The following is a 20,034-nucleotide window of genomic DNA, read 5'->3' on the forward strand; positions in this document are numbered from 1 at the left end:
TTACTCTGTTTTGGAGACAGGCAGGCCTCAGGCAGCTGTATGCCATGGAATATTTTAATTCATTTGCGCACGAGGATCCTGCCTGCAGACATGTATGCGGACCAGAAGAGCACTTGCTCTTCAGAGGACCCAGGATCAGTTCCCAGCAACCACACGGTGACGCACAGCCACCTGGAACTCCAGTTCCAGGGGATCCCATGTCTTCTGACTTCGGTGGGCAACAGGCACACACAGAGTGCATACACACACACAGGTTAAAAAAAAAAAATAAAGCTAAGAGAAAAGGAAGACACCACATGACAGACTATTGCAGCTTATAATTTTTATTAAAACAATCACTTAAATTATAATCACCCCCCACACCCCACAGAAAGCAGCGTCTTGTTCTCACAGGCAGAGCTGCTTGACAAGAGGGGAATGGAAGCCCATGGGCGCTGGCATGGCCTTGAGGCACCTGGGAGAGGCTCTGGCCCTGTTGGCAAGAACAGTTAAGTCACTGTTGCTGGTTGTCAGGCTGTGGGCTTTTTGGGAGTGAGGGAGCAAAGAGAAACCTGTCTAAGGGATGATGAAGCAGTAACTGAAGTAGTGTTATGTAAGCCCATGGGTACTGCCTGGCGAGGCCTTGGCAGTGACCTCAGGCCACAGTGCGGCTGCGGCTGAGGTATGGCCTCAGTCAGGGTGTGTGACCAGCAAGGCTTCAGTGTCCTGCACCGAGAGTGACTTACTGTTTTAGTATCATGGACCCCTACCCAAGAGCCACTGAAGCTAGACATGAAACAGCCAGGGTTGGAGTCCACTTCCCTTGGACATCAGGCATGTCCTTCCTTGACTAAAATTGTTTACCAGAAAGCGCTCAGCCACAGGCTCAAAGCGGGCATTGCTCTCGACCTTCTTTGGGGCTGGAGACATCAAGTCCCCACCCCCTCACTCCAGGGGAGCTGAGGTACTTCTGACTGGGTTCTGGGCTCCAACTTCCAGGCAATGGTTACACTTCCACTGCTCAAATACCAGGGCTCCCACGTGGTTATGTAGCTTGGCATTTCCCAAATTTGAGATAAAAAGAATAGTTACATTTAAGAACAAGGCCTGGCATAATTTTTATGAACCAGCATCATGGCCCTATGGCCCACAGCCACTGTCAGATTAAGTTTACAGAGAGGAAGAAAGTCAGTCCTGGAAGAAACTCAGGGGAGAGTTTTAGGCCTGAGAAGACAGCTCAACTTCAGAGCCATGGCAGACTTGGCAAATGCTGGGGTGTCAAGTTCAGAGGACTTTTCCTCAGGCTTAGGTCCCAGACTAGAGTCCTAGGTGCCCAAAGAGGCTGGGGTAACACTCAGAGGTGGCTGCCTAAGGCAAAATGGGCTAACGGGCAGCTAGCCAGCAGGAACAAGGAAGCGTGCCTCAGTTCCTCAAAACCAAACTACTGTGCAGGATAACACTGCTCTCAGCCCCACAACTCAGCTAGCTTTCTTCAGTTATACTTCTTGTTGTGGACTGAGGCATATATCATCTGCTATTAGAACCTAAAGGGGCCTGACTGGCCTTAGTAGTGACACCAGCTACAAAGAATGTCGATCCAACCATGGCGTGTGTGAGTACATGCTGCTCAGCATGGAGACGAGCCATAGTAAAGGTCAGCCCGTGTGACTGCTGAGTGTCTACCTATGCCAGGCTCAGGAAAGGAGGGACCGAAGGGACACTGCTGGCTAGGCCCTCAGGGAAGACAAGGACGATGAGGCCTAGGCATGAAGAGTATGCTAGGCTGGGCAGTAGGGTTCTGGAGTTCCATGTGCTGAATGGGAACCGATGAGGGGTTCCCAGGCACTCATGGGAAGCCCGTGGCCCACCACAGCAGATGACTAAGACTAAAGGGAGTCAGGTACACACGGTACAGTCAGGTCCCTGAATGGGCTCCACTTGTGTCCCAGCCCATCAGCTAGTCACCAGTCCCTCACCACAGCTTCTATCTCACGTCTCTGCCCTGCCACAGCTGCCCTGCCTGCTTCCTCCCAATCAGATGCACTGCCTCAGGGGAGCCTGGCTAAGGACCATCACTGCTGGTTCTGAGCTCAGCCAGGCCATGCTCCTGCACTGTGAAAGGCCCTTACTGTGGAGGAGAGGCCCATCCCAGAAACCCAGTGGGGGACCCGATAGCACCAGCAGCGTAGATTTCAGGCAGCCTCTACACTGGACTCCTACAGCTGCTTCCTGAACCAGAGTCTGGAGTCAGCAGCAGGGATGGAAACACTACACCACAGTGCCTAGGACGCAGGAAGAATGGTATCTCATGTATAACAACAAATCTGGAGAGAAAGGAGGGGGAGATAGAGAGGGGAGACAGGGAGGTGGGGAAAGAGAGAGGGAGGGGGAGAGAGAGAGAGAACTAGAGAGACAGAGAGGAGAACTAGAACACCTTGACAGATCTCTACAGGGTCAGAGGTCAAAAACAACTGGACACAAGGGAGACTGCGCCTTCTGCTCAGAGTTCTCAAACAAGTGAGTCCCTGTTGATGGTTCCTGTGGAGTCAGGCCCGTCCTGTTGGTGTCAGGAGCAGCAGGTGTGACAAATCCTAAGGTGGCCGGGTCACCTACTAGAGTTCTTCAAAGAAGGCCACTCGGGACTTGGCGCTCTGCAGAGTGAGCTGTAAGAAAGAAGAGAAGGAGCTGAGGGGCGCTGGGTCACCTTGCTGCAGAGAAGGACCTCGAGGGCAGCCCGGAGCAACTGATACTGATGGTCAAGCCCAGATAAGGGTCCAGCTCTATCCCAGGACTCAAATGCAGAGTGACAAATGACATGCCAGGAAGGATGGCTGGTGAACAGACACATCTCATGGGAACATGTCTCTCATATGACCTTTTCCTGGAGGCATCTCTTTGTGACTCACGGCTCTTCTGGCTCTGACACGCCAGCTCCTGTCTTGGGCTCTGCGTAATGCACCAGCCTCTCTGGGCTGAGGCCCAGGTTTGGCACTGCAAGCCTCTCGGTTCTGACACCTGGGGCAAGGCAGCATGGCCTCAGGCAAAGAGGGCCTGTGTCAGATGAGAAGTCTGTTCTCTCTGCTCCTGGCTCAGGGGGACTCCAACATAGGCTTGTCCATAGCCCAGAAGCTGAGAGACAACACTTTCCTTGTGTGCAGGACAGGCCACCCCAACACCTCCTGGGAGAATACCCCAGGAAGGTCTGGGCTGGGAGAAAGGAGAGGGGGAGCAGAGGCAGCTAGGACTCCGAGGCTGTCTCCAGACGGAAGCATCTGGCGTAGGCGTCTATTCCAAGCTGTTGCTGAAATGCAGCCCTTGGGACAAGATTCTATGTTCTCAATGCAGCCGCAGGGCTCCCCACAGGAGTGTGTCAGCAACTGCACTGCCCAGCGTAGTTCCCCCAAACGTCTGCCTTAGCGCTCAGCCCTGACCGGGAGCACAGATTATGTTTACTGAGCGCATCTACTGAGATATGGGCCACAACTGTAACTAAATGGGAGACATGAGGCTGTTTTCATTCTGGCTTACTGTGTGGCCTCAGGAAACACCCTTGATATTTCTGAGCCTCACTCTTCTGGAGGTAAGCCATTGGAAAGGCTAGCTGGTCTGGTCCTTCCAAGAGGACTGCAGTACTCACTGAAGCTCTACAAAGGGCAGGAGAGGGAGACTGTGAACCCACTTCACCATCAAAAGACAGGCAGCATTAGTGTGCTCAGAATGAGACAGCTTGAGAGCCGACTCTGTAAATCCTGCCAAATCTTTTGGCCTTGAAGTTCCCGACTAACAAGCTGAATGCAAGGAGGCATCTGAGCTGTTTTCTTCAGCGGAACCAATTCCAGAAGCTCTGTGGAAGCCCAGTTCTGCCAGGAATGGAGAGAGCTTTCCTTTGCTGAGGCAAACACCCTCCAGATGGGAACTGCATTTGGCTGGGTTTCTCCTGCAGTGCCAGCAGAGAGGGGTCAGTGGGGGTGTGCCCCGTGATAATGGGGATCAGAATAGCAAAGGAGAAGATGGTGCCAGAGAGCTAGGACAAAAATCCTCTTCAGGAAGGGTTTGAATCAAAAGGTGTCCCTACAGTTCTGGAACAACTTTAGGGGGTTTCTTGGGATAAGGAGCCTCAGGCAGGAACAGGACATACCCACAGCTACTCTCAGTGGAATGAAAGCACAGCAGCACCCAAGAATCTATCTGGTGCAGTGACCAGGTCACAGAAACCAACCGTGACGTAGGGCAATGCAGCACTCTCTCATAGGGAGGCATAGAAATGCTTAGCACCCATCTGGCTCATGCTGGGGCCCCATCATTCCTAACTGGCGTCAAACCCCTTCTAGGGGAAGCCGAGCAGAGCAGAGCCCTGGTTAGGGTAAGACTCAGGCAGAAGTGCGGCCATGTACAGTGCCAGCCTCTCAGCCAGGACACACACTGCCCTGAGAGGCCTGGCTACTTCTCCAGGCAGGACGCCCAGGCGGTGGGGACCTCTGAAAGTCTCCTGCCTGTTTCCACAATGTTGGCTCCAAGAATTCCTGGATCCACTACGCAAGCCTGCTGGCTGTCCCCTCAAGGTGCTTGGGGAGGGTTCTGGCAACACCCGTCTCCAGGTACTCAAGCTTGTACTGGTTAGGAAACAAAGCTCTCTGCAGAAAGATGCTCCTACCAGAATCCATCAGGGCTGCTTGCAGGGTAAGATGACCTCTTCTCTCACCAGAAGGGGTCTGTCCTCAGCGCAGAGGGAAGTACAGGCTGAGAGCACAGCCAATACTGCAATATCATGCAGCAGCGTGGTGTTTCGGGGTCTTCAAGGCTGATAAAACCACTGTATCGGGTGGCTGATAGCCCCATGTCGTCGCCGCCCAGCTCAAAGGGAGGCTTGACAGATAACTACCCTACCTTCTACCCTTACCATACAGCTCCTGGCACTTCAAATTCCACCAGGAAACTGCAAGTCTGAGGAATGTCTAGCGTGGGTGCTTCTGGTGGCCACCTCTGACTGTTCCCTCAGCAGCATCCTTTATCTTAAGACATCAAATGCCTCCTTCTGGCAGGACCAGAGGGCAGAGCTCATGCAGGAGGGAGGAAGACAGTGAGTGATTCGAGGGTATTCGGGGAGAAGCCAAGCCTTGTGCCTCAGGTACCCGGTGAGTCCCATGAAGGTGGCATGCCAGAGCACAAGAGGCCCTTGTCTTGGGGCACTGCCACCTGTTTCTGTTGACTGTGCTCCTGGCTAGGCACTCTGTGGGCAAGATAACCTGTGGCAAAGATCCTCCTAGAAGGCTGGAGCAGGAGGTGCGCAATAAAGGAAGGGCTCAGAGGGCGTGGAGCAGAGAGCCTTCATAATGCCAGCTGACAACCTTCCTGAGCTTCTTACGAGACAGACCCAAAGGCCCGTGAGCCCTCGGCAACACTTGTGCTGCCTTGTTTATCAGCGATAGCGATAGCACTAGCACTAGACCTCTATGTACAGCGCAGCACCTCTGCTTGGAAGATCCAGAGAGTTCCACGGAGACCATTCCACTAAGATTCCAGCCTCAGCTGGGCTGTGGTGGCACACGCCTTTAATCTCAGCAGAGGCAGATAAATCTCTGAGTTTGAGGCCAGCCTGGTCTACAGAGTGAGTTTTGGGACAGCCACAGCTACACAGAGAAACCCTGCCTCAAAAAAAACCAACCAACCAAACAGAAAACAAAAGAGTCCCACCTCATTTCCTTTCACAGGCACCTCATATTGTGTCACACCGAGTTGAGACTGAACCCGCCCAAGTCCCAGCCACCAGCAGAATCCCAGCCATAATGTTCATACAGTCTCTGGCTATGGTTCCCTTAAGCATGGGGCACAGAACTCCAGATATAGTCTTCACATGTACTTTGGCTGTGGAGATGCACCCCTCTAATGTGGCTACAGAATGCCAGCTACAGATTCAATATGCTCCCTTTGGCCGTAGAGGCAGACCCCTTGAATGTGGGGCAGGCTCTGCTCAGACCACGAAGAGACCTGGGAGACTGTCTGGGCAAGGAGAGCCCTATATTTCACCAGGCAATGAGGATTAGGTGCTCAGGACGTGGATATGTCACAAGGCCCTGTGCTCTTGCTGGGTCACTCTGGGGCCTGCCTGGGTCTGGCGCCGTCCCTGAATCTTTCTGGGAATAAGTGAGCTGAGCTCATGCTGACCAGTGACCACTCTGCCATGCACAGTCCTTTAAAACTCACCCTGGATGCAGACAAGGTCAACCACAGGCATCTGGACAATCAAGCCCCGCTCCTTTGGGAAGGCTGGAAACCATGAGGAACCTGCTCAAAGTGCCCAACCCAATATGCTCTTGCTGGCTCCCTAAAGATGACGAAAAGAACACACAGCCTCCTCACTAGGCACTAGGCTGACCTGCTGCTCTCTTGCAGCTGTCTCTTCACATCTGATTAGAATCAGCCCTGTGAATAATACAGGAGGAATTAAGTTCTCTCTTGACTGAACCGGCTGTTCGAGTCTGTCACTAATCCAATTCCAATTTGAAGAGACCAACTTCCTTTTCTTTCTCTGAGGCAGATCTATGTGGCTTTGCTTCTATCCCATGAGCCTCTGATCTTTCTTCCCACACATATAAAGATAGGCCCTTCATCTTACTCAGATGACCAGGCTGTAGAAAAGGAGACAGGGAGCCACTTAACAAAGTGAAGCATCTTCTCCTCCCCAAACTAGATGTTAAGTGACAAAAATGGACAAATCATCAAATCTAAACAAGTTTGGATTTGGAAGATCCATGCTTATATACTACAAGCATGGTATAAACACCTGCATTCCCAGCAGCAGTATTTCCACACCTGTATTAGGAGGTAGAGGCAGGCATATTACAGCAGGTTTGAGGCCTGTCCAAGAGAGGACATGGCCAGCCAGAACTACACAGCAACACCTTATTTTAAATACGAATTAACAAAAGACAGGAAGCTAAGACAGGCACACTGGCTTGTGCCTATAATTCCAGCATTCAGGAGGCCAAGACAGGCACATTCTAAATAGTAAGTTCAAGGCTAGCTTGGGCAACAGAGAGCCTGGTCTTTATTAAAAAGAGAGAGAGAGAGAGAGAGAGAGAGAGAGAGAGAAGAAAAAAAAAGGATGATTGGGGCTAGGTCAGTGAGTCAGTGTTAAAGCACTTGTCCAGCATTTTCAAGGCCCAGGGTTCAATTTGCAGCACTGCAAATAAAGTTAAAAGTTAAAAACAAACAAAAACGATTGGCCACATACCCTGGTGTTAACCTTCAAACATCAGCACTAGAGAGGCAGAGGCAGGAAGATCTCTGAGTCTGAGCACTCTAAACTTCATAGTAAGTTCCAGGCCAGCCAAGGCTCCACAGAAAGACCCTGTCTTAAACAAAATAAAACAACAGCAACAAAAGTTTTTTTCCCCCACCCTCAAAAAGGACTGTTACCCAGATGGTTTCCTCTAATCTCTACATGCATCTGCAGACTTAGCTGTCTCCTGATCACTGTATTATATGGACTCCACCAAGATGCTCCTCAGAAACAATTCCAGGACTGGCAGACAACAAGCCTGGAAGGAACTGTGACCAGTGTTGTCACCGGTTGGCCTAGGAAGGAGTCTCACTACTAGGGTTCTTCCAACGTTGGTCCCAAGAGCGCCCCCTGCTGGAAGCCCACCATGAGAAGGCAGACTGCCAACTGCCCATCTCTCCTCCTAAAGCCCCTTTGGAGGACCATTTCCTAGAGTGACAGGAGGGTGAATGTATTCCAGCACGAAGCTTGCAGCAGCAGGGCTGCTTGATTAAGAATGAATTACACTTTCATCAGCACAGAAAGAAAATTGATTCATTCACAAGACTGCATTGTGACAATCTTGTTCTAACACAAAAGGGAGTGGAGAGGCAGACAGGACAGAGCCACTTTGGCTATCAGTGGGGAGAGAAGAAGCTCTACAATTAAGCTGAGAGAACAAAACTAATCAGGGCACCAAGATTCCTTAAACTAGTCTCTGGGGGCCTCGCCTCAATCCACTTATCCCCAGGGAGAAGAGGAAGGTGGGAGGGGGCTGTCTAATTCATTTTAAATAATAAGACCCACAGTGCTGAACCCATTTTAGATACTAACCTAATAACTCCCAGTGCTGAGACTCAGCTCGTCCCATAAAAATGCAGTGGAATTGAAATGCAAGCCCTAAAATCATGTTATACTTCCTCTCCGCCACTACATATTGAAAATGAAGGAGCGGGGGAGGGTGGAGATAGGAAAGGACATGCAGATGAGGATCCACAGGGAACAAGCAGACTCTGGAGCAGAAAGGTGACAGCCAGAGCCAGAACCAGCAAATTCAACGTGATCTTTGTTTGGGGTGTGATAAACATCCCACTTCCTAAACCGCAGCCAAGGTGGGGAGTGCTGACAAAGGGAGGTCAACACTATAAACTGGGTGAATTAAGCTCTTCTGAAGTGTTGCTAGTGACAGCTTGCACCCACGTACCATCTTCATGATGTATGCACGGAGAGAGCTGTTCACATGCTTATCCCTAAACAGAGGTGGAATGAGAGGTCACATCCATCCCAATAAACAAACCCAGTTCCTTTAGAGAAATCTGCCCAGGAAGTCCCCGGAGAATCTGTTCTGCATTAATCCTCAGGGGACCTAAAGCAGCAGCAATGTACCTGGAAACGCCTGCCTGTGCCTCTGCTGCCCTGTGATGCTGGAAGGGCCTATTGCTACTCTGTTCTTCCACCTAACAAATGAACTCATCGGCCTGATTCACCTCACTGGGCAGGTGGAGGCTAAATGCGCTCTACCAAGCACTCTGTGCAAGAGCCTTAAGAAAGAGGTCCAGATGTACTGATGCCACTTTTAAATTGCCAATCTCCAAAGAGAAATCATGGCAAGGCTTATAAGAACAGAACCCAGAGCCTGCAGAATGAGTTTGCATCCTGGCTTTTCCCTCCCACTGTTGCAGCAACAAATCAGGTGCCCTGGGAGCGCTGCGCTGAAATGAAACATATCTTCAGAGCCAAGGGGCCAAATGGAATGTTTTACTGCATCAAATAAGGCCCAATAATGGCCACAGGCACTTGCAAATAGTCATAAAACATCTAGGCCACAAGGCAGGGTTTGTAGGCTCAACACTTCCCAAAGCAAACTCCTTTACAGAGTAGAGCTTCCCAACCAAAACCAGGATTGGGCTGTCGTCTTAGGAAGAGGCTGGATGACCCTTCTATCTGAACCTACCAGAAACAAGCCTTCCTCCCCCCCCAGTCTTCAGTGGCCACAGGACCCTTGGAAACTCACATTTTAGGAATAGCTTTCAAAAGTGAGCCCACAGGTTGATAACCAAGAAAAGCACTCTCTCTTTCCATCTTATTTTACATATATGAGTGTTTAGCCTATATGTGACTGTGTATTATATATGTGCCTTGTGCATCACAGAAGTGGGTCTCAGATCCTCTGGAACTGTGCTTACAGATGGTTTTAAGTCACCTAGTGGGTACTGGGAACCAAACTTGGGTCCTCTGAAGCAGCAATCAGTGCTCTTAAATCCTGAGCCATCACTCCAGCCCTCAAAACAGGAGTGGTGGCGACACAGGCCTTTAATTCCAGCATTCAGGAGGCAGAGGCAGGTGGCTCTCTTTGAGTTTGAAGCCAGCCTGGAACACATATGAGTCAGGGCTATGCAGAGAAACCCTGTTTCAAAAAACAAATAAGCCAGGCATGGTGGCACAGGCCTTTGATCCCAGCACTTGGGAGGCAGAGGCAGGTGGATCTCTGTGACTTTGAGGCCAGCCTGGTCTATAAAGCGAGACCAAGACAGCCAGGGCTACAGAGAAACCCTGTATCAAAAAACCCAGAAAGACCAGCTCTTAAAGACTTATGTGTGCTTCCATGGAGCCTGGGAGCTGAGAGAAAGGGTCTTGGGGAATGCAGTTTCTTCCGGGTTTTCTATGCTCACATCTAGCCTTGCTGCTGCTCCCTCATTTGTCTCTTCCCCTCCTTCATGAATGCAATAAAGGAAGGTTCTGGAGTCTGAGGAGCCAGTACGCTGACTTTTAGGTCATGAATGCAATAAAGGAAGGTTCTGGAGTCTGAGGAGCCAGTACACTGACTTTTAGGTCATGAATGCAATAAAGGAAGGTTCTGGAGTCTGAGGAGCCAGTACGCTGACTTTTAGGTCGTGCCTGAGGATGTTCTGTCAGACACCACCCGATTTCTAAAGCTATCAGGGTCACTGGGCCCACAGGTTTACAATGAAGGTTAGGCATATGAACTGTGCATTAAACTTCCTTAGCAGCCATCTTTGAGGCTGGCCATGTACACCAGAGGTAACCAGGGAGGCCCTGGGTGCTTGTTTTAATTGTAGGAGATGCTTTCACGCATATTCAATTTCTCCCTGTGATTTATCACTTCTCCAGGTGCCTGAAGTGTTCTACTTCATTTTGAAAGCCCTGAGTCTCCAAGGGGACTCTGCAGAAATTGAAGATGACATTAGACTTTTCTGTCGTCCTGATCCAGGAGAGGCAGCTGGGCTTCCCATAAACGTCAAAGCTCTGCTTTTCCTGCTCCTCCACAGTGGGAAATGAGATTCGACATCAACAATAGACCATCTTCAAATGAAGTAAGCCTTCTCAGCTCCACGACCCCCATAATTTTTCACCCATCAATTTCCTTTGAAATCCTCCACTCTGTTGGAGGTTATGGGTATAAAAATGATGATTTGTTTGCTGGCTCTTGGATCAACTCCAGATCAGGAGACTGAAATAAGAATCTGAGAGAGGGCTAGAGAGATGGCTCAGTGGTTAAGAACATTAGCCAATGTTCTCTCCCAAAGAACCCAGGTTCAATTCCCAGCACCTACATGGCAGCCCACAATTGTCTGTAACTCAGTTCCAGGGGATCTTATGCCCTCACACAGATATATATGCAGCCAAAATACCAATGTACATAAAATAAAAATAAATCATCAAAGAATCTTGAGAGAATGACAGGATGGTCCTCAAGGTACTTGCTCTAAGCTGTTTTCACCTCTGGAGTATAATGGCTGAGCTAACTCATACCTGGCTACCAGTATCATCAGTACTGTGGCTTTGAAGCCCAAGCACTCAGCCTAAGGTGCCCTGTGTGCGCACACAGATCCCAGGAACATGTGTCACTCCCTCTGAGAATGAAATGAATCCCGGTTCCCCAGGCTTGCCGACTCAGATGCAAATACCACACCAGTTGCACTGATCATCAGTCAGGAAAATCGGAAAATGTAGGGACAAAGAGAAAGAAATCGTAACCTTGCAGGCCCAAAGCAAACTGAAGAAGGAGCCAGAAAAGCTAATTCTGGCTGGAGAAGTTTTTCACCTCCATCACATGTCAATCAACATACCTAAGGCTCACCACCAGTTGTGGGCTTCACTGTGGTAGTGCAAGCCATGATTCCTCCTTCCTCCCCATCACTGGTCCACAGCAGATGTTCCTTTTCATGCTGTTAAGCCCTCACACTGCACTAAGTGCCTCACGTGACTTTCCTCATTTAACCTCACAACCCTGGGGATTAGGTGAGAGGATGACGATGACTTGAGACAGGGTCCCACTGTGTAACCCTGGCTGAAGCCCTGAAACTTGCTGTGTAGACTAGCTGGCCTCAACTCACAGCGATGTCTGCCTGTGATGAAAGGTGTGTGCCACTACACTGGCGGAAGTTTTTTTTTTGTTTTTGCTTTTTTGAGACAGAGTTATTCTGCAAAGCCCTGGCTGTCCTGGAGTCACTTTGTAGACCAGGCTGGCCTCAAACTCACAGGGATCTGCCTGCCTCTGCCTCTGCTTCCCCAAGTGCTGGGATTACAGGTGTGCACCACTGTACCTGGTTTAGAAGATTATTTTTATGATAGCTGTGCTTCTGGGGTCTAATGCATGGCCTCATGAAAGCACTCTTCCCGTCCCTTTCTGTGAGACAATATCCTGCTTTGTTAATGCAGCTGTCCTACAACTTGTGATTCTCCTGCCTCAGTCTCCTAAGAAGCTGGTTTGTAGGTGTGAGCCATTGCCAGAATTAATTTCTCTTTTAAGGATTCTGATATGCATTTTCTCTCTCTCTCCATTTTTTTTGAGACAGGTTTCTCTTTGTAGTCCTGGCTGTCCTGAAACTTGCTCATTGACCAGGCTGGCCTTGAACTCAGATCTACCTGCCTCTACCTCCTGAATGCTGGGATTAAAGGAGTGTGCCACTAGCACCCAGCTAAGGATTCTGTCCCTTTAAGAAAGCAAAACAATTTGGGGCTGGAGAGATGGCTCAGTTAAGAGTTAAGAGTACTGGCTGCTCTTCCAGAGGAGCAGGGTTCAATTCCCAGCACCCATATGGTGGCTCACAATCACCTGTAACTCCAACTCCAGAGGATCTGCTATTCTCTCTGGCCTCTGTGGACATCAAGGCATGCACATACTATACAAGAATACATGAAGGCAAAATATTTATGCAATAAAAAATTAAAAGAAAGAAAAAAATTATTGAGAAAGAAAAAGAGAGCCCCACTTCCTGACATTTTGAGTGTCAGGTTCAAAGGAACAATGGCTAACAATGGGACAAATGGCTAACTATGGTGTCTACTAGCATACCAAAGCATGAGCTGATCTTAGCTGTTCTTACCCCACCCACCACCCTAAACTTGTCCAGCTCTTGGACTTCCCCTTCCCCCAGCCTCTGATTTCTGGGTAACCCTGTCCTCTCTCGCCCCTCCCTCTTGGTCTCCTTTGGCCACTCTCTCTCTCTCTCCCTCCGTCCCTCCCTCCCTCTTCTGTCATGGTCTGATCTAGCCTGCTGGCCATGTTCAGTCTACTACTTTCTCTCCCTGCCGGCATCTTCCAGATGCCTCTGGCTGTGCTCTCCCTCACATCTACAACAAATAGCTTCCCTTCACCGTATCTTGAAGTGCTCATGTCCTCACTTTATACACTAAGAATCCATATCCTGTAGTTTGATTTGGCCTTTCACAGTCTCCACAGATCCTGCTAAGACCATGTCCAAACAGCTTCGCGATGAGGGACAACAGTGAAAACAAGAACACTGCCCCTGGATTATAGTGAGAGACCCATTCCTTGAGGAAATCTATGACCAAAACTCATGAAAAAAAGAACAAAAGCCAGGACAGCCTTCATGTATCCTGGTATAGTATGTGCATGCCTTGATGTCCACAGAGGCTTTCAGGAGACTGAACAATCTCCAACTCACCACCAGCCTTTACATCTCTGTTGTGGTTGGGATAAGAGCGGCTCCTATAGGCTCACATATTTGGGTGATTGGTCCTTAGGGAATGGCACTACTTTACAGGGATTAGGAGGGGTGGCCTTGTTGGAGTAGGTGAGGCTTTATTGGAGGAAGTCTGTCACTGGGGGGTGGGTTTTAGGATTTCAAATGTTCAAGCCAGGCCCAATGTTGCCTGCCAAAATATAGACTACTCAGCTACCTTTCCAGCACCATGTCTGCCTGTGTGCCATTTTGCTTCCCACTATGATGACTATGAACTAAACTAAACCTCTAAATGTAAGCCAGCCCCTCTTAAATGCTTTCTAAGAGTTGCCACAATCATGGCATTTCTTCATAGCAATAGAATCACTGACTAAGCACTCTCTCATCCCCTATGTCAAAATGGAGCTCTTCCCTTGATATCTAGGTACCCACACTTCCAAAGCCAGAAGGGACACTCCTATGCTAGGATAGCATTGGTTCAGACAGCAGTGGGAATGACTTGAGAGCCACTTCTCCTGTTAGTCATGAGCCCTGGTCACTAGCCATAGGGATTGCCAATACCTAGTAAATGAAACAGTCCTCAGACTTCCTGTACAGCAAAACCCACCAGTGTTTAGTCTATAATTGCTGAAAAGAATTTGCATCATGGGCTGAGAGATGGCTCAGAGGTTAAGAGCATTGGCTGCTCTTCCAGAGGTCCTGAGTTCAATTCCCAGCAAAAACATAGTAGCTCACAGCCATCTATACTGGAATCTGATGCCCTCTTCTGGCATGCAGGCATACATGCAGATAGAGCACTCATACAGAAAATAAATAAATACACCTTTAAAAAGAAAGAAAAAAAGAATTTGTGTCATATTGAAAGCCAAGTTCTTGCTTTTAGTGTCCCCTGGTTAATCACAATTCTCAATCAAATAGAGCCTACATTAAGATATTCATGTGAGTGAATAAATCAATGAATGAACAAACAAATATTTTCATACACGGTTACTCGCAACTTGATGATTGGGTCATGCTATGAGAGATGTGCTGTTAGGTGATCTTATCACTAAAGAAAAATCATTGAATTTGCTTTTTACACAGACCAAGATGGCTGTGATACCACTGAGTAATACAAACTTATAGAACCCCCATTGTGTAATGGGTCTGTCATTGGCCAGAAGCCATTATGAGGCCATGGCTACATGTCTAAGAACAATACAAAGCTGACTAGAAAGGAAATTTCCTTTGTCTATAACAACTCAGTGAGAACTGATGAGCACACTTAGGACCCTGAAGAATGAAAACATTCTATATCACACACAAAAAGATGAGCCCACATTCAAATGAAACTGCCTAATTTTATGCAGAGAACATCTGATACACTGAGTAAGACAAATCAGGATTTTCTGCTTGCCGTGTGCTAATCAGAGTTCATGAACCACCACAGACCCACCTGGGTACCCTGGTGCCACAGGGTCACCACTTGGGTAGAGATCCAGCTGCCCGCTTGTTCCAATGCCCTGCTTAGAGCACACACTGCATGATGTCAAGGTAACAATGCCAGAGTGGGCATGAAGCTAAAAAAGTAGGAGCCCATTCACTCAACCAGGCTCAAATGACACTCAAAACTGTGTTCACGCGATGGGTTCTTGGGACCTCTGTAAGCTTTCCTTTACCCGATGAAAGGTCAACCTAGGACTTTAGTAGCTAACTTCCTTTGCTGGGACAATGTGTTTCCCGGGCAGAAGGTTTGGAGGTTTTTTTCTACCTGACTACAGTAAGAATGCTAAGGAACACAGCCTATACTCCTGTCAGGAAGTATCAGAGGCACACAGGCATGAGTATGGCTGGGGATCAGGCAGTAACAGAGGTAGAGCAAAATAAATTTTTTTTTTTTAGTGCCTACGCATGTTAAGAGGATAATCTGCAATACTTTAATTAATTGACTCAACACAAATGTTGCTTGCTCATCTCCCGGGTGTCTGCAATGGGACTGCTGCATATGAGATTGTCCATGCACAGCTCCTTCCATGCTGTAGGGGGGCGGAAGCCAAAGTGGCCTTTAGAGCGCCTTGGGACAGCCAGCTCACTGCAGCTGGCTTAAAGATGCACCAATATTCTGTGTTTGCTGTCCTAGGAAAGAAAAGGGGTGTACAGAGAATGGGAAGCTTGAGGGGAAAATGAGTGACCCACGCCCAGAAGCCACCAGCTGTGATAAGTCTGCAGAGCGTACCACCACAGGGTAGGTAGGAGTGATCTTGTATGAAAGACACCAGTCTTAAAAGCATCAGAATTGACCCCATTTCCATGCTAGAGTTATTTATCAAAGAAGTATACCACCAAGAAGACAAAGTCCTTGGATACAGATCGGTCTGGAAAGGAAGCCATGGTCTTCCCCAACCCAACAGTGACATAAGATAGACAAAGCAACGGGTCCTGCAGCCCCATGACATGCTCTTCTGGGCCCTTGGAGGCTGGTCTGGGCCCCCCAGGGTGGACACCTGCTCTCACACTCAAAGCATGCTATGGCCAGGCCCCAGGCTTCACCTGCCCTCGAGAGGGCACCGTGTGGCCCAAGGACAAAGACAGGCAAGCTCATGCATGGGTTAGTACCACAGACGGCAGGACCATCACCACAGACAGAATACCTGGGAAGAACCTACTTTGAGGACTCAAATGCAGATAGGTCTTCTGCCTTGGGCTTGAGGCTAAACCAGCAAAATAAAATGAAAACAAAACAAAACAAAAGAACAAAGACATACCCTGTGAAATCAAAATGTCACATGTGCAATTTGCAAAATGCTCAGTAAACGAGACAAGTGACTTTATGTACTTTCACACCTTGAACACTGGCTTCTCTGGTTTCAGCACGCTAGGCATTTGTAGCTGAGAGCCCAGTTGACCACAGTAGGAGTGGCACAGGAGACTGCTCAGGGTGGCCAGGTGACAAGGAGGCAAGGTGAGGGGTCTGAAGTTGCTCCCTCAGGGCTGACCAGCTCACCAGCCCAACCATGTTTAGGCTTAAGAGGAGAGCCCTCCCCTTTACTCCCGTGCCTCTCCCTTTATGAGACAGGGTCTTATGGAACACAGGCTAGACATGAATTTTCATTGTAACCGAAATGACCTTTAATCCCCCTGCCTCCTCCTCCTGAATTCTGTGGGGCCACCATGCCTGGTTTTAAACTCCCCTTTGACATTTAATAATTTTGTTTGAAATGAAAAACCCATAAAACAACAGAAGCCAAAGGAAAGAGGGTGTGAGGTGTGGTGATGCCTTCCCTCTTATGTTATTAGGAGGAGTTCTCTACTTGGTGTAGTAGGGATCCCAACTATCTATCTATCTATCTATCTATCTATCTATCTATCTATCTATCTACCTATCTATCTATGAGTGACAGCAGGGAGACACAGGTTTCTTAGGATTTTCAGTGACAACTTAATCACTAAAAACAGAGATAGTCCTTGAACTGGAGACTGCTTTACAGACTGAAATAGAGAGTGAAACTTAATCATATAAATTACCACCCAAACTCAAGGGAAAAAAGGCAGGGTCTTAATCTGTAGCCCAGGCTAGCCTTGAACTTGCAATCCTCCTGCCTCTGCATCCTGAATGCTAGGGTTACCACTGTGTGCCAACCCACCAATCCCTTTGTAAGTCCCGTTTTACAGGGGCAATCAGCTAAAAGCAGAGCATTAACTTCCAGAGAACCTTTCTGCTTTGTCCAAATAAGTGATACATGCATTCTTGGGATGATAACAAGGACTGAGAAACTTCTAAACCCCAAAATAATGAGAACTCTAGATATCAGGAAAGAAAGATGGGACTCTGTGAGTCTCATAAAGGAAGTTTCATCTTTTTAAACATTAAGGTTCTCCTATGTACTTCCTTTTAAGCATGAAAAAATTTGAGATTCAGAATCTGATCTTAACACAACAGCCTCTAATTCACTGTGCGTTCTCATTAAGGGAGGCAGCTCCTTGGGCATAAGTCCCATTGGCCTTAAAGACAAACTCACTTTAGTGCTCAGTGATAGACCAAAACCCATCCTCAAACAAGGACTCATCAGAGCTTTTAACACGAGCTCCACTTCCATCAAGCCAATGGGTTCACAGTCATCGGCAGGTTAAATTCCCTTTCTGTCAGTTGAAACATTTCCTTAACTAAGTATATGTTTAAAAAAAAAAAAAAGCCAACAGCTTAATGCCTGGGCTCCTGAGGAAACTAGATGCCAATCTCCCATTTCATGAATGTGTCCCACTCAGCAAACCCAGCAGACCCCAGGTACCTTTTTAATGGTGTTGTGCTTGCTGCTAGTGCTGCCCCTGTCCGAGTTCTCGTTGTGTAGGATGTCCAAGGCTGTCTCCCTCTCTTTGAGTTTCAAGGCCTCAATTTCTGTCTTGAGTTCATTGAGTTGCTCTTGTAGATGCTTGCTCTTCTCCATGTACTCCACTCTGTGGCAAGAAGAAACCACACATTATGACTGGGCGGACAATGAGGCAGGGAAAAGATGAGCCATGACTTAGAAGCTGTTCAGTGTGGCAGCCTGGAGCCAAAGCTTGGGGTTCACACCTGAACTTGGCCACCCAGAAGCCAAGGGAGCTTGGGCTGTCTACTTAACTGCTATGAACCCCTTTCCCTATCAGTACAATTGAGATAATAATTACAGGTCCTCTGTGCAGGAAGAAAGTCCTGGGTAAACTTTCTCAGTGTCCCACACACAACCCCTGCCAGACAGCTTTGGGTCTGTATGAAGAATCACAGCACAGAAGCCTCCTGAACCCCAACATGTTTCTGCTTCCATCTTCTGGAAGCAGTAAACCAGGTGATCTCTTCAGTGCCACATCTACTCTTCCACTTACTCTGAGACCTTTAGAAAAGGGTGATGACTCACTCAGCCAACATCAGGAAGAAATAGGTCTTCACTTTCACCTGAAGAGGTTTAACTACGAGAGCATAAACAGAAAACTATATAACACAAACATAAGGAAACATTCTGAAGGGATTACTGTAGCCAGTTGCTGGGCTCTGCCAGTCTTTAATCCTCCTGCCTCCTCCTCCTGAGTTCTGTGAGCCACAGAAAAAGTGCTATGGGCTGAATGTCTGTGTCATCCCATTTATATGCTTCAGACGACTCACCAATGTTTCAGGAGGTGAAAGCCTGGGAAGTTATTATTTCATCAGCCTTTAGGGATTTATATCCTTAAGGAAAACAAAAACAAAAAAAAGAACACCAACCCTAGAGAGACCCCTTGCACATATAAGCTCACAGTGAGGTACCATTAATAAACCAGGAAGAAGACTCTCATTAAACTGAGCTTACAATGCCTTGATCTTGGATTTCTAAGCTTCCAGAACTATGAGAAGTAAACTTCGGCTATTTATAAGCTTTCCAGCCTCTGGTATTTTGTTATAACAGCCAAACACCCTAAGACAGTAAGAAAATACAAACTATAAAAAACTAAGACACAGAACAGGATGTGGCCTTATGCTGATCACAACCACATAAACATGTACATCTGGACAATGAGAAAGGAGCTCAGACTGATGCTCAGAGCAGCAGCTCTGGATCACCAGCTTCTCAGCTGTTCTCTCAGCATGAGGGATCAGAGGAGAATAGCCTGGTTCCTGATCGTTCATGCTGGACTCCAGATTGCTATTCTGAGAGTACAACAATTAGTAAGGGGTTTCAATCCTTGTCCTGTTCCTCAACAGCTATGTGGATGCTGGGTGAGCTCATCAAACTACGTCTATTCTCTTTCATGTAAGTGGAACACTAGAACTGGTTTTTGGAGATTGGGCCTCATTGCTCCTACTTCTGCTTCCTGAGTTCTAAGATGACTGGTGTGTACCACTATACCAGAGTTTGAACCCAGGGCTTTGTGTATATTAGGCAAGCACTCTGTGAATTAAGCTATATCCTCAGTCCCTAAAACCCGCCTTTGGTGCCAGTGGGGTGTTTGTTACTTGGCATGAATTAAGAGAAACACTAAGAAGCCATGACACACAGGTGCTCAATCCACAGTGTTACTGCGATCTCTGCCAGCTGTAGCACTATTAACCAATTTACTTCTGGCTCAAGGAATGAGAGGGATCTTTCTTAGATCTCCTCCCCGTCTCCGCTCTACTTCTACTGACCACAGAGCGGAGGGCAGTACTTGACAGAAGTGGCTGTGGTCTGGCTGGGCTGAAGCTCCACTCTGGGTTGCCAGCATAGGAGAACTCTTCTCACCTGAACCATGGCTTTGCTCAGCCTAGGAACTTTTTTTTGTTCCTTTTTCTTCACCTGTGTTCTAGAACCACGGCTGAAGAAAGAACACGACCAGAAGAAAACTATAGTTTAGTACTCTGCGAAGTATAACTAACAGTCTAACTCAGGAACTCACCACAACCCAGTCCTATTCTTCAGTCAAGGTTTAAACCACTATAAACTCCAGGATATCATCATAATCAAGTGTTATTTTTATCCTTGGCTGGTGACTGTTGTCCTGATCTCTTATCTTTAATTCCTAATTAGGAAATTTGTTCTCTAGTGGGTGATAACAAAGCAGACCTTTGTAGGTAATGACTAGCTGCTGTTGTGACCTCTGTGTCCCTAGGCCACACCCACTCACTCATGTTCATGACTGCCCCAAGCAGGGCACAGAGGGTACATACTTCTCTTTCTCTATCTCCATGGAAAGTCGCTTCATGTCAGTATCCTTGAAGTCGAATGACAGGCTATCACCGATGATGTCGAAGTTCGGTATGTCAGGAGGCAGCGGGGCTGGGATTGGGTTCATGGGCTGTCAGTGAGAATGCTCAGATTAGGAGGTTTAAATTACATAGGGCAAAGCCCTCTAAAGTCAGTACTTGTGGTCCCA

General features: G+C 48.0%; 1 protein-coding gene across 9 annotated transcripts in view; it reads right to left on the reverse strand.

The window, feature by feature from the left end:
• Nucleotides 1–307: 307 nt before the first annotated feature.
• Nucleotides 308–20,034, reverse strand: part of Nf2 (NF2, moesin-ezrin-radixin like (MERLIN) tumor suppressor) — an 83,758-nt gene continuing 64,031 nt past the window's right edge. For 4 of the 9 annotated variants that reach the window (XM_060365580.1, XM_060365582.1, XM_021632723.2 and 1 more), the window contains 3 exons: nt 19,829–19,956; nt 17,460–17,625; nt 308–2,642 (listed from right to left, as the gene is read on the reverse strand). In XM_060365580.1, the coding sequence (XP_060221563.1) occupies nt 2,592–2,642; nt 17,460–17,625; nt 19,829–19,956 (345 nt within the window). In that variant the 3' untranslated portion in view covers nt 308–2,591. Of the gene's footprint in view, nt 2,643–15,084; nt 15,307–15,821; nt 15,882–17,459; nt 17,626–19,828; nt 19,957–20,034 lie in introns of those variants that run through there. The other 5 variants (XM_021632725.2, XM_060365581.1, XM_021632722.2 and 2 more) reach the window with 3 other exon arrangements.

The sequence above is a fragment of the Meriones unguiculatus genome, chromosome 12 (genome assembly GCF_030254825.1).
Source record: "Meriones unguiculatus strain TT.TT164.6M chromosome 12, Bangor_MerUng_6.1, whole genome shotgun sequence".
Classification (NCBI taxonomy): domain Eukaryota; kingdom Metazoa; phylum Chordata; class Mammalia; order Rodentia; family Muridae; genus Meriones; species Meriones unguiculatus.